The 13,338-nt window shown below is 33.8% G+C and overlaps 1 protein-coding gene across 2 annotated transcripts; it reads right to left on the reverse strand.

Annotated features, from left to right (window-relative positions):
* Positions 1-10,447: 10,447 nt before the first annotated feature.
* LOC149240438 (non-specific lipid transfer protein GPI-anchored 2-like) lies at positions 10,448-12,275 on the reverse strand. 2 transcript variants are annotated; one of them, XM_089367300.1, is made up of 3 exons: positions 11,743-12,275; positions 11,601-11,627; positions 10,448-11,051 (listed from the first exon to the last, which is right to left on the reverse strand). In XM_089367300.1, exons 1-3 carry the CDS (start codon positions 12,137-12,139, stop codon positions 10,804-10,806), a joined length of 672 nt encoding a protein of 223 aa, XP_089223426.1. In that variant the 5' UTR covers positions 12,140-12,275; the 3' UTR covers positions 10,448-10,803. The 2 variants fall into 2 exon arrangements, with proteins under 2 accessions (XP_089223426.1, XP_089223425.1); XM_089367299.1 differs by having other exon boundaries at positions 11,601-11,630.
* Between the last annotated feature and the right edge of the window lie 1,063 nt (positions 12,276-13,338).

Below are 13,338 nucleotides of genomic sequence, written 5' to 3' on the forward strand. Positions count from 1 at the left end.
ACAATGGATGTTTCCTAGCACTTATGATTTTGGACTTTGGTTGAGGTGTATCCTTTACTGCGATTCATGTAAGATTTAAATATATTTAAGTATTTTATCATTAGGAAAATATTTTTGTTACTGTAAATGTTTTAAATATATTTAAGTATCTTACTTTTAAGAATATGTTTATTACTGTAAAAATGTGTTTGTTATTTGTTATTAGTAATTTAGTATTTCAGGGACTTCTTTTAAGTTATGATTTCTGGAAAAATATTTTTCTCATAAGTATTTTTTATTTTTCTCATGAAGTCTTTTCCCTACAAATTTATCATTAATATTAACCAACATAACTTGCTTCAAGCTCAACCAAGGACAATTTTTTTCATTAACATTTATAATAATTTATAACTTGAGAAGTAATAAGAAGACTCATCTAGTTAAAATTCACCTGATCTCACTACTAATAAGAAAGTTTAGATAGTTATTAAGCTTCACTTTGGAGGGTTATTAAGCATGAAGCTTTGTGAGGTAATTCTAAAATTAGTGCATCTGATATTCAAGAGAGATGCAATTAGTTTAACATGCTAAGTTAAGAGTAAGAAATTTGAAATAACATATGTCAATTTTTTTATTTATTTTTTCAATTCTACAAAGTCAACAAAATGTCTATGTGGCTATATTCTACAATCTTAATGCATCCTTCACTCGAGAATCATGAGTATCTATATTATGCTGTCTTAAATCATGACTATCTCTATTATGTTATTTTAATGCATTGTTCACTGGAGAATCTTTAGTATTGAGAATATTAACCACAATAGAATTTTTGCATCCACATTTCAAGTCTATAACAAGACTCATTGCTAGGACAAATCCCTAGTAATTGTTCACCTAGCAACAAAATCAAAATTCCTACAATTGAAAATGCCTCCTAAATTCTCGTGAACTTACACCATGTCCAAAATAAATATATTTAAATGGGGTGTATCAAACATGATTTAAAATTTTGAGGATGGCTATGAATAGATAGCACAAAAAACATGCTTAAAAATGATATTTGATGATTTATAAATACTATTGGTTAAGGTAGTCATTGATAAATAAAATCAATATTCATATTTAAATACGAATTGAAATAATGTATTTTTATATGAAATTATATTTAAATAATAATAATATTTTAAGGTTTTAGTGAAATTAGATATTAAATTGGTAAATAGAATCACCTCTTGAAAATGCTAAAATCTATGAAAGTATATAGGCTTTATCTTTTTGGATTTGAATTTGTGAATAACTAACTAAAATATTGTTAACTAAAATTTGAATAAGATAAAATTATATCTTTTACATCTATTTTTATATTAAGGAAAAGTATGTAAACTATTAATTAGTTTAATATATACTCATTTCAATTTATAAGTAATTAGCAATCTATTAGGATAAAGATTGTTTATTTAGTATGCATTAATTGCATTATAATCTAATGATCATGACAGATTTTAGACATAGATTGTATTCTTCTCAATACTAATGGCTATTGATGGATGGTTAATATTGGTTTGGTCCATGATATATTTAAAGAGCATGGACGGTCATAACTGATGATTCATTGTGAGAAGTTATACAAATTTTCTTTTGCATGAATAAAATTGTCTCAAGCAGCCATGATATATTTAAAGAGCATGGAGATTCATAACTGATGATTCATTGTGAGAACTTATACAAATTTTATTTTACATTAATAAAATTGTCTCAAGCAATCATGTTAGTTAAGACAGTGGACTATTTCCTTCTTAGACGATTTGAACCATGTATAAATATTGGTGTTATGATCTTTGATCTAGTTGTGTGAGTGGTTACTAAAAGTGTTCATATTGTATGGAATATCTTATGTTCCCAAACATGGTATAATAGCTTGTTTGAAGAGTTGTTTCCTATGTTGATCAATATCTTGAGCCCAACTTGTTACATTTTCGACATTTTCTATTTATTTGTATTTTTGGCTCAAATAGACTATTTCATTGAATTTAGAGCATCACTTTCTATTAACAATGTTTTTATTGTCATCTAAAAATGTGTGTTTTTCTGAGACATAAAGTTTTCTACAACCTTTTTAAATTTGTTTATAGAGTTCATATATTTTTTTTCTAGTTCACCACACTTTCTATGTTGCATATGCCCTTTTTCATACATTTTGTGTGATCTCAACAAATTAGAGAAGAGTGGAAAGTGTTCTCTTCTTCTCTTTGTCATTCACTCTAAATGATTTAAGCAAAAAAAAAAGAAAAAAGACATGCATTTTGGGTGTAAGCTAACTAAGATCTAATCCCAATATTGAGTTTGGAAACTTTTTCTTTCAAATTGTTATTTGTTTTTCAATGAGCATTTTTTTTGGCAAGCTTGTAATTCCCGGCAAAGTAGTAACCATTACAACAATCACAATTAAAACAAAAACTCCATCCTCCTTTGTTATTATTATTTTGTGTTTCGATTAACTCACTTGGTTTAAAGATTTTCTAAATTCAAATTTCTATTGTTTAAGTTACTTTCTCAAAAGTTCATACAAGCTTAACTCATTTCTCATTTCATAATTTTATTGTAAAATGTGTTTCACATTGTATGATGAATGTGAGTCACTATAAAATAAATTTCATATAGAAAGTCATTATAAAATAAATTTCATATTTTTAATTTGGTTGTTTTTCATGGAACTTTTATTTATCTTGTAAAAAGTAATTTATTTATAAAAATGAGCTTTTAAGAAAAAGCTAGTGAGAAAAAATTATTTGTTTATTTCTTAACAACATCCATGTGGTCCAACATGGCTCTTGTTACCCTCATAACTTTCATATTTAAATTCCATTTTCAATGTTTTTGTTTATATAATCTATTTTTTCAATATATTTCATCCTTCTAGTCAATTTTAGCTTTTGAACCATATTATACACATATTGTAGTATTTCCACTCCAATTGACATTTTTCTTACCACTACCAATTACTTTTGGTGGAAATCCGACATAGAAGATGTGTTTTTTCTTAGCACTACCAACTATTTGTTGTGGAAATCCCACATAAAAGATGTGTTAAGAAGTAAAAGATTGTATTATATAACTTTCACAAAAGAAAAATCCCCTCACTGATGCTGATAAGAGAACCAAATAAATTAATGAGAAAGAAAAACACACAATTAATTAGGATGTCCATTTCTCCTGCCTTATTACCTAGGAAAAAATTGAAAAATATATTTGATAAGACATTCACACAAAGATACAATGATTCTTCTAAAACTTATTTTCATGAACACATATTTTCTACTTCTAATTTCTCTTCTAGTACAACCTGTTCTTTTTCGGATTATTGAATGAAAAACAGACAAATTAATTAAAATTTCCGTTTCTCCTACCTTACTAGCTAGGAAAAAATTGAAAAATATATTTGATAAGACATTCACACAAAGTACCATGAATCTTCTAAACTTATTTTCATGAACACACATTTTCTACTTCTGGTTTCTCTTTTAGTAGAACCTGTTCTTTTTCGGCTTATTGATTTCTCTTTTAGTGATACTTGTTAATTTTCAGTTTATTGATTTCCTATTTACTTTTTAATAAAAAAATCATACATATAAATATTTAAAATATATATAGTTTATTTATTTATTTTTCAATATATTTGATAAAAAATTAATAAAAAAATAAGTTTGAATGATGTATTTTACCTATTTCAAGTAATTAAAAAAAAAATCCCCTAAATTTATTTATATATACAACAATATATTTAAAAAAAAAAAAAAAAATTACATTGCCTTAAATCAAAACAAATCTGATTAAAAACGAACAAAACACCACCCATCTGACAACATCTAATACTAAAATGCACTCTAAATAACCAGTCTTTTGTGTTCAACTTAATCAATCAGTTTTCTTTTTAAACGAACATTTCTATTTTAATGTTCCCATGAAAGATTGACTTTTATAAATAATCACTCCCTCCCTCTTTGTTTATGTTGTTTTTTGTTGAAATATTATTTTCAACTGCTGTACTGCGGCATTTATTGTAGAAAACCACCAATGTATCCCCGCACCATTTTTGCTGAACACCGATATTTCTGGAGGAGGCAGCGATCACAATCATCGGCTACCACGTGCACAGCAGTTTTTTCCCCGGACCATAAAGTCCTGCAGGTTTGGGCGTGCCATATTACCGTCAGCTGTCCGATTTTTGAGGGGCAGATCAACGGCTATGTTTGCAAATGAGTACCTTCGTTCCAGAAATAAATTATATCGCCATGTGAAGTATTTAAGACCAGTTACAGGGTACTTTTTGGCAGAAGGTAGCGTGAGATATATTGCTGAAGAATTGTCCAGCGAATGGGGAAACCATATTAATGTAATTAATGGAAATTGACTACAGTCATAAAAATAGGTAAAAGTTTAATTTTATTTTATTTTTTTACGGCACATGTAACATAAAAAAATCATATGTTTTGTTTGATGTCGAATATGTAATGAAAGGGGGCAAAAATGTAGTTGTGTAATAACAAGGAAGGCATCGCACATCAGCGCGAATGTTTTTTTTTATGCACAGCAGTGAATGAAAAAAATTTACACACAACAGTGTAAATTTTGCTAAGCAGAGACAGAGTATTTTGAAATACACAACAGTATTGATTTTTATTTTTCAGAAGAAACAGAGTAATTTTATTTTACTGCTTCTGAAACAGTCTGTTTGTAAAATCCCTCTGATAGAGGAAGATGCTTTTGTAACAGTGAGTTTTAATGAATACAAGATTTTTTTTGGTGTAAAACTTTGTTCGTTTTTTGTCTCCAGCAAACAAATTTTAAAATTTCCTGGGTTAAAACAGAGCATTTTTCCTCTGTTCTGTTAAGCTATTTTTGTTTTGGAATTAAACAGAAAATTCCCAACATGGTATTAGAGCTTGTCCAGGCTCTTTGAAGGTGTCAAAGAAGCTGAAGGAAGGTTTCTTGTTGCAGCAGCTTCTCCAGCAGAGTGAAGACTTAGTGAAGAAAAAATCCAAGGTATTTCTCAAGTTAGTTTTGTGTTACTGTCCTCACAATCAACTATTTTAAATACAGTCAAGTATTTTGAAGAGTGCAAGGATGGTTGGAGCCAGCACTAGCATGGGTATATTTAATACTCAGCTCCCACAGTTTAATGGGAAGAACTATGAATATTGGGCAATAACCATGAAAGCTTTTCTTCCTTCCCAAGATTTACGGGAATTTGTTGAAGATGGTTTTGAAGAACCAGCAGATGAAAATGAGTTTAGTAGGTTAACTCAGGTAGAGAAAGATATGTTGAAGAGATATAAGAAGAAGGACTCAAAAGCCCTCTGTTTTTTGTATCAAGCAATGCATGAGAGTGTGTTTCCAAGGATAGCAGCAACAAAGACATCCAAAGAAGCATGACAAACTCTCAAGACAGCCTATCAAGGCATGGAGAAAGTGAAGACAGCAAAACTACAGTTGCTGAGGAGAGATTTTGAGAATCTTTGCATGAAGGAGTCAGATAATATTGACTCATTCTTCACACATGTGATTGGTTTGGTCACACAGATAAGGTCTCATGGAGAGATTCTTGAAGAAAGGAGGATTGTGGAGAAACTATTGAGGATCCTACCCTCAAAGTTTGATGTGATTGTCACCACCATAGAAGAGACAAAGGATCTCACAAACTTCTCAGTTGATGAACTACATGCATCACTGATAACACATGAGCAGAGATTGAGTAGAAATGAAAACTCATCTCTAGAACATGCCTTTAAGACCCAAATGTTCTTTGGAAGAGGAAGAGGTCAAGGCATAGGAAACAGAGAGGAAGAGGCAGAAGCCAAAACAGAGGTGGAAGATATAGTCCAGCAAGTGCTCAAGGAAGAGGCAGCAATCCAAATCAGAACCAAGGCCAAGACAGCAATTAACAAAGTGGACAACATCATGCTCAAGGACAAAGGTATGAAAAATCCAATGTCCAATGTTACTACTGTAAAAAATATGGGCATTATGCAAATGAATGTAGGAAGAAACAACATGATATGAGTAATAGAACTAATGCAAATTTCACTAGAGAAAACATCAGCCGAAGTAATTTGTTTTTAGCTTGTAATATGGCTGAAGAAAAGAGTGAAGATGTATGGTTTCTAGACTCTGGTTGCAACAACCATATGACAGGAAACATAGCCCTTTTTTCTATGTTAGATCAGAGTGTGAAGTCACAAGTCACACTAGGGACTGATAATAAAGTTTCTGTTATCGGAAAAGGAGAAGTAAAAGTCTTAACAAAGAAAGGTGAAAAGAAAACCATAGCAGATGTTTATTATGTTCCTGGAATGAAATGTAATCTCTTAAGTATTGGACAGCTTGTTCAAAAGGGGTACAATGTTTTCTTTATGGATGATGTATGCACCATCTTGGATAGAGCACCGAGCAAACAATGTATTGCTGAAATGAAGATGACAAGGAACAGGATGTTCCCTTTCAGGATGAAAGCAGATTTGAAAAATAAAGAAGATTTAGCAGCAGTGACTCAAGAGGCTTTCCAAAGCGAACCAAAAGATAAAAATTGGTTGTGGCACTTGAGATTTGGACATCTCAACTTTGGAGGTCTTAACTTGTTGAGTAGAAAAGGAATGGTAAGAGGATTACCATTGATAGAGAAACCACACAGCCTTTGTGAAGGTTGTATCTTGGGGAAACAACATAGAGAAAGTTTTCCATCTGGGAAAAGCATAAGGGCAAAAGAACCCTTAGAGATTGTCCACTCAGATTTATGTGGACCCATGCAAACTCTATCACTTGCAGGCAGCCACTACATACAAACATTTATTGATGATTTTACTAGAAAAACTTGGGTTTATTTCTTGGAGAACAAAAATGAAGTGTTTGAAAAATTTTGCAATTTCAAGGCACTGGTAGAAAACCAAAGCGGGCTGCATATCAAAGTTCTAAGAACTGATAGAGGAGGTGAGTATATCTCCAAGGAATTTCTACGTTTTTGTGGAGAAAATGGAATTCATAAACAATTTACAGCTAGGTACACCCCGTAGCAAAATGGAGTTGCCGAAAGGAAGAATAGGACAATCATGGATATGGCGAGGAGTATGTTAAAGGCAAAGCATTTGCCAAATGATTATTGGGCTGAAGCTGTACATTGTGCAGCGTAAATTTTGAATAGATGCCCTAAAAAAACAATCATGAACAGAGTGCCGGAAGAAGCATGGAGTGGGACAAAGTAAGGAGTCACCCACATGAAAGTTTTTGGATGTGTGGCTTATGCACACATTCCAGATCAACTAAGGAAAAAGTTGCATAGCAAAAGGGGATAAATGTATTTTCATTGGATACAGTGAGGAATTCAAAGCTTACAGGTTGTATAACCCATCCACTAAGAAGCTCATTGTGAGTAGAGATGTTCAGCTCATTGAGGAGGAAGCTTGGGATGGAAGCATAGAGAAAACAATGAATGTTAAAAACTCTATGTCTCATAATGAAAATGATGAGGAGATGGTTGAAATACATCCCCAAACAGTAGCACCAACACAAGGGCAGCAAGAGACACCCTTGAGGAGAAATGAAAGTGCTTCTCCAAGTATACCACAAGGAGGAAATTCAAGTGCTTCTTCAAGCACTTGTACACCAAATGAAAGAGGTAAGAAGTTCAGAAATTTAAGTGCTATTTATGACAAGAGGCAGCAAATGAAGGTATGAATTCTTTGTATGCATTATATTGTCATGTTGATGACCCTGTTCATTTCGAAGAGACAATTAAAGATAGGAAATGGATAGAAGCTATGGATGAAGAGATCAATGCCATAGAAAGAAACAAGACATGGGGTTTAGTTGAATTACCAAAAGGAAAGGAAGTCATTGGAGTTAAATGGGTTTACAAGACCAAGAGTAATGCTGAAGGCAAAATAGAAAGACACAAGGCAAGATTTGTTGTCAAAGGATACAGGCAGCAGTATGGGAGAGAGTATGAGCAAACTTTTGCACCGGTTGCTAGAATAGAAATCGTGAGAATAGTGTTGTCCATAGCAACACAAAATAAGTGGAAAGTTTACCAAATGGACATGAAGTCAGCATTCCTAAATGGAGTGTTAATGGAAGAGTTTTACATTGAGCAACCTCTAGGCTATGAAAAGAAAGGCCAAGAACACAAAGTGTGCAGATTGAAGAAAGCTCTTTATGGGCTGAAGCAAGCACCAAGAGCATGGTACAGTAGAATAGATTCCTATCTACTGGAAAATGGATTTGAAAAGTGTGAGGGAGAACCCACTCTCTACATCGAAGAAAATGATGGTAAATTACTAATTGTTGTGTTATATGTTGATGATGTTATTTTCACAGGTAATGACGATTATCTTATTGAAAATTTCAAAACAGTCATGAACGAGGAATTTGAAATGACTGACATGGGTTTTCTGAGATACTTCTTAGGAATAGAAGTAGAACAAAATGGAAATGGGATTTTTATCTCACAGGTGAAATATGTTAATGAAGTATTGGAAAGATTCAATATGCAGGAGAGAAAAGCAGCAATCACTCCCACAGTGATGGGATTAAAACTCAGCAAAGAGGACAGCACCAGGGATTTTGATCTTAGTTTGTACAAGAGCATAGTTGGCAGCCTCATGTATTTGACTGCAACTATGCCGGATATAATGTATGTTGTTAGTTTAATTTCTAGATTCATGGAGAGGCCAAAGAAGCACATTGGCAGGCAGCAAAAAGAATTCTGAGGTATGTTAAAGGTACTAAAAGGTTTGCCATTTTATATACTACTTCAGAATGTTCAGATTTAATTGGATACACTGATAGTGATTGGGTTGGAAGTGTAGATGATCAGAAAAGCACATCCGGTTATGTTTTTCACATGGGTTCAGGAGCCATTTCATGGGCTTCTAAAAAACAACCGATTGTAGCCTTGTCTGCAACAGAGGAAGAATATGTGGTAGCTACAGCCGCAGCATGTCAAGCAGTTTGGATGAGAAGGATGTTAATGAGTTTATGCCAAGAGAAAGCAAAATGAACTGTGATCTTTTGTGACAATAACTCAGTTATTGCATTATCCAAGAATGTTGTGTTTCATAAGAGAACGAAACACATTGACACAAAGTTTCATTACATCAGGGAATTGATAAACAGTGGTGAAATTGTTTTAGTCCACTGCAGAACTCAGGAGTAGGTTGCAGACATTCTAACCAAACCATTGGGGCAGAAAAGTTTTGAATTTTTGAGGAAATGTCTGGGTATGACTGATAACCCAGCAGTTGAAATTAAAGGGGAGTGTTGAAATATTATTTTCAACTGCTGTACTGCGGCATTTATTGCAGAAAACCACCAACGTATCCCCCGCACCGCTTTTGCTGAACGCCGGTATTTCTGGAGGAGGCAGCGATCACAATCATTCGTGCACAACAGTTTTGTCAGAGCAGTTTTTCCCCGGAGCATAAACTCCTGCAGGTTTGGGCATGCGATATTACCGTCAGCCGTCCGATTTTTGAGGGGCAGATCAACGACTATGTTTGCAGATGAGTACCTTCGTTCCAGAAATAAATTATATCGCCATGTGAAGTATTTAAGACTAGTTACATGGTACTTTTTGGCAGAAGGTAGCGTGAGATATATTGCTGAAGAATTGTCCAACGAATGGGGAAACCATATTAATGTAATTAATGGAAATTGACTACGGTCATTAAAGTTGGTAAAAGTTTAATTTAATTTTATTTTTTTACGGCACATGTAACATAAAAAAATCATATGTTTTGTTTGATGTCGAATATGTAATGAAAGGGGGCAAAAATGTAGTTGTGTATTAACAAGGAAGGCAGTGCGAATGTTTTTTTATGCACAACAGTGAATGAAAAAAAATTACAAAATTTTGCTAAGCAGAGATAGAGTATTTTGAAATACACAGCAGTATTGATTTTTATTTTTCAGAAGAAACAGAGTAATTTTATTTTATTGCTTTTGAAACAATCTGTTTGTAAAATCCTTCTGATAGAGGAAGATGCTTTTGTAACAGTGAGTTTTAATGAATACAAGTCAAATTTTTAAATTTCCTGGGTTAAGATAGAGCATTTTTAATGAATACAAGTCAAATTTTGAAATTTTCTGGGTTAAGATAGAGCATTTTTCCTCTGTTCGGCTATTTTTGTTTTGGAATTAAACAGAAAATTCTCCACATTTTTCACATTTCGTTAATTTCTTTGGGATTTAATTAAAAATATTGTGGGGGGGAGGGGAGGGACAATATTTAGTGATATTGGGGGGGGGGCAATATTTAGTTATCACGATCTCCTCTCTCGAAACAGACTGAGATTTACTTTTCATCGTATCTTTGTATCTTCAATGACAATAATATATATAGATAGGATGTTTAAAGAATTAAATTTTAAAAATATGAAACCAAAATGCATAAAATAGAGGCAGGATTAAACGAGATGTAAAAATCAAATTTTATTGATTACAACTCCCAGCTGTACACAGAATTAAATAAATAAAAGAAGATGAAGATAGCGATCCAAGTCGATACTTGAATGCGATATCCTTCTCTGAAATGAAATAATGGAATGGAGAAACCATACGGTCCACAAGCGGATTACAAAAGCGTTCCTTCATGCTCCATCTTATTTGATCCTAAGATAGGCGCGTAAAGAATTGATAAAGGAAACAGTAGTGTACAATACTAGAAATGGAAGAAGTGCCTCATGCGCCATATAGGCCAGAAGAGTTTTCAAGCTGCATGAAGTCTGCCTCCGAATATACACAGATTATTGGAAGGCAGACATATGGTTTTCACTTCTACACAAAGATTCTTGCTGCAATAGAATTGATTAACCCTACAATCAACATACTGCTCATACTGAACCTTATCATCCGCTCAGCATTACTAGAGGCGGTTGGCACCTTCTGATTTCCTGAGGGAGAGAGTACCCCAGTAGACGTAGTAGCTGGAGGAAGAGCTGACTGATAAACAGACGGGGCGGGCGACTGAATAGTGCTTGTAGCCGCTGGGCTTGGAGATGGAGTCGCAGGCAAAGGACTAGCAACTGAAACCACCAACCAAAAACCAAATTAATTTTCGTCTTCCACCGATTTAGAATTAGAGTACAAGACAAACGAAAATTGCTTCATGCTAATGTCGTTCTATGACGTTTGTGTATAATTTTTCGTGAGAAATAAAATTAATATTATTAATATTTTTGTATCAAAGTATGTTTCTGTGATCTACAATGGATTAAACAAAGTCTTTTCATAAAAATTATATGAGAGAATTTTTGTTTCGAACCAACAAGTGTGGTTCATCATCAGGATTATATGAAGAAGATTATATGAAGAGCGAAATCATGGCAAAAGCTTAAATAGAGAACAATGTAGAGACATATTTTGGAGTAATCACTATATTTGAAATTATAGTTGTTAGTTGAAATTATGTCTTTACATTGTTATTTATTTAAGCCTTTGCAATGTTCTGCCTCTTCATCTGATTCTGATCATAATGAACCCCACTTCTGGGTGCAAAACCTTTCTCCATAAAATTCTCAAAAACTTTGTTTAATAAAATTAATATTATTAAAAAAACCAAAAAATGTACGTACCCGGAGTAGCAACTGGAGCACCTGCGCCTACTGCTCCACAAAGACAGAAATAAGAAACAAAAACTAGAATTAGCACTGAGAATTTTACAATCCGGTGCCATTAAGCAAGCATTAGCGATTATAATTAGCAATCAGATATTACCAGCAGCTGACATGCATTGGGTGAGAGTGGGAGTAGAAAGTTTGCAGGCGCCTGGCAGAGTGAGAGCACGAGATTGGTTGATAGGAATCCCCTGGGGAATGTTGTTGATAGGAGTACCCAGGGGACTCTTGGTGGTCGTCAGCATCTGGCAGACACAGACGGCGCTGGTGTCCACTTCTGAAGCAAGGGCAGTGCAGCAGGCCGGGGTTGGTTTATTATTTTTGGCTCCTGCCTGCAAGAAGCTCATGCACGCTACCAAATTCACCAGAGAACTCCCACATGACGACGACGAAGAAATAGGAGAGGGCGGTGACTGAGCTCCAGCCATGATGATGCCTCTATTGTCCCCGGCCGCTATGACGATGAGCACTAGTGCCAATTCCAGGACGTTGGCCATGAACACTGAATAAGTTTAGTCCCAGCAAGCACTACAAACCCAAAAATTGGCTATATATTAATGCAGAGGGAGATCTGTAGAGAGTAATAAGTTAGTGACTAACACACATACATACATATAGAAGGAAAAAAGACAGAGTGACATCAGTAAGTGGTGTTTGAGAAGAGACTGGAGTCGTTGTTTATAAAGGGTAGGGGGAATGAGATAATAATGAATGACAATAGACGAAAAGAAGGAAGCGCACGGCTGTTACAGATAGACGAATAGAGAGTATTGGTGGTGAGTTGCTCACCGGAATTCCTACCGTGAGATTCTCCCATTCTACTTAGACCTTCTATTTTGTTTCTCTTTGTGTTCGTTGCATAACAAACTGCTTTTTAACCAACAATATAAAACCCTGAGCGTACTAAACGGTCTAACCAACGACTAGCTGACCGTTTTTTCCAAAATATAATTTATAGGTGTTCTTCCATTGGCCGGAACGTTTGGAAGGTCCAAGACGAAACGCAAGCTAAAATGGACTTATTTGCCTCGAACACTACAATATCAGAGGTGCGGTAAACCACCCAACTCATGAGTCGAGGGATCCACCTTAATGGCTCTGTTATTGATGGTTGGGAAGATCTTCTTTCATCCTACGTTGGTAGTAGGGCTGTCCAGGTCAATACCGTTATGTATTGTTCACCAAGTTTCATTTGGAGAGAAAACCAACGAGAGGTTTGTCCCGAGTAAAATCGATTTGGAGATACAAGATTTAATCATTTTTAATATATACCTAATTTTCTTAGGTAGTGGCTTAGATGGTTATGAATCATCTTTGTAGTTTTTGAGAAAAAACAGGAATGGATATACTCAATCTTTTTTTTTAATTATTTCTGTAAATTTTAAACATAACCCTCAAGTTTTTAATAACAGTCCTTTGAAGTTTGCAGTAAAATTAACATGGACAAAAAAAAACAACATTTTAAATAACTTATTTTTAATGTTAGTAATTTACATGGTTGTTTGCTATTATTTTGTAAATTGAAGCGTGATTTAAAAGTTTATTAATATGCATATATGCCAATTAAGTTTAGTCTGAAAAAAATGTTGTTTTTCTTAGTCAAGTTAAAGTCTTATAAATTGATATAGCTACTTTCCAAAGTCTTATAAGTTAAGATGTCTACTCTCTTTGTTATAAGTTGACAGAGCTACTCTAT

The sequence above is a fragment of the Pinus tabuliformis genome, chromosome 8 (genome assembly GCF_031772625.1).
Source record: "Pinus tabuliformis cultivar Carrire ecotype Pingquan chromosome 8, CPIR1, whole genome shotgun sequence".
In the NCBI taxonomy this organism is placed as follows: Eukaryota; Viridiplantae; Streptophyta; class Pinopsida; order Pinales; family Pinaceae; genus Pinus; species Pinus tabuliformis.

Bases quoted from the DNA above. Each gene is read 5' to 3' on its own strand.
- LOC149240438 (XM_089367299.1), bottom strand. From the start codon at position 12,139: ATGGCCAACGTCCTGGAATTGGCACTAGTGCTCATCGTCATAGCGGCC. The intron at 11,631-11,742 runs GTAATATCTGAT...TTTGTGGAGCAG, and splicing joins CCAATGCATGTCAGCTGCTG to TAGGCGCAGGTGCTCCAGTT. The intron at 11,052-11,600 runs GTACGTACATTT...TGGTGGTTTCAG, and splicing joins TGCTCCAGTTGCTACTCCGG to TTGCTAGTCCTTTGCCTGCG.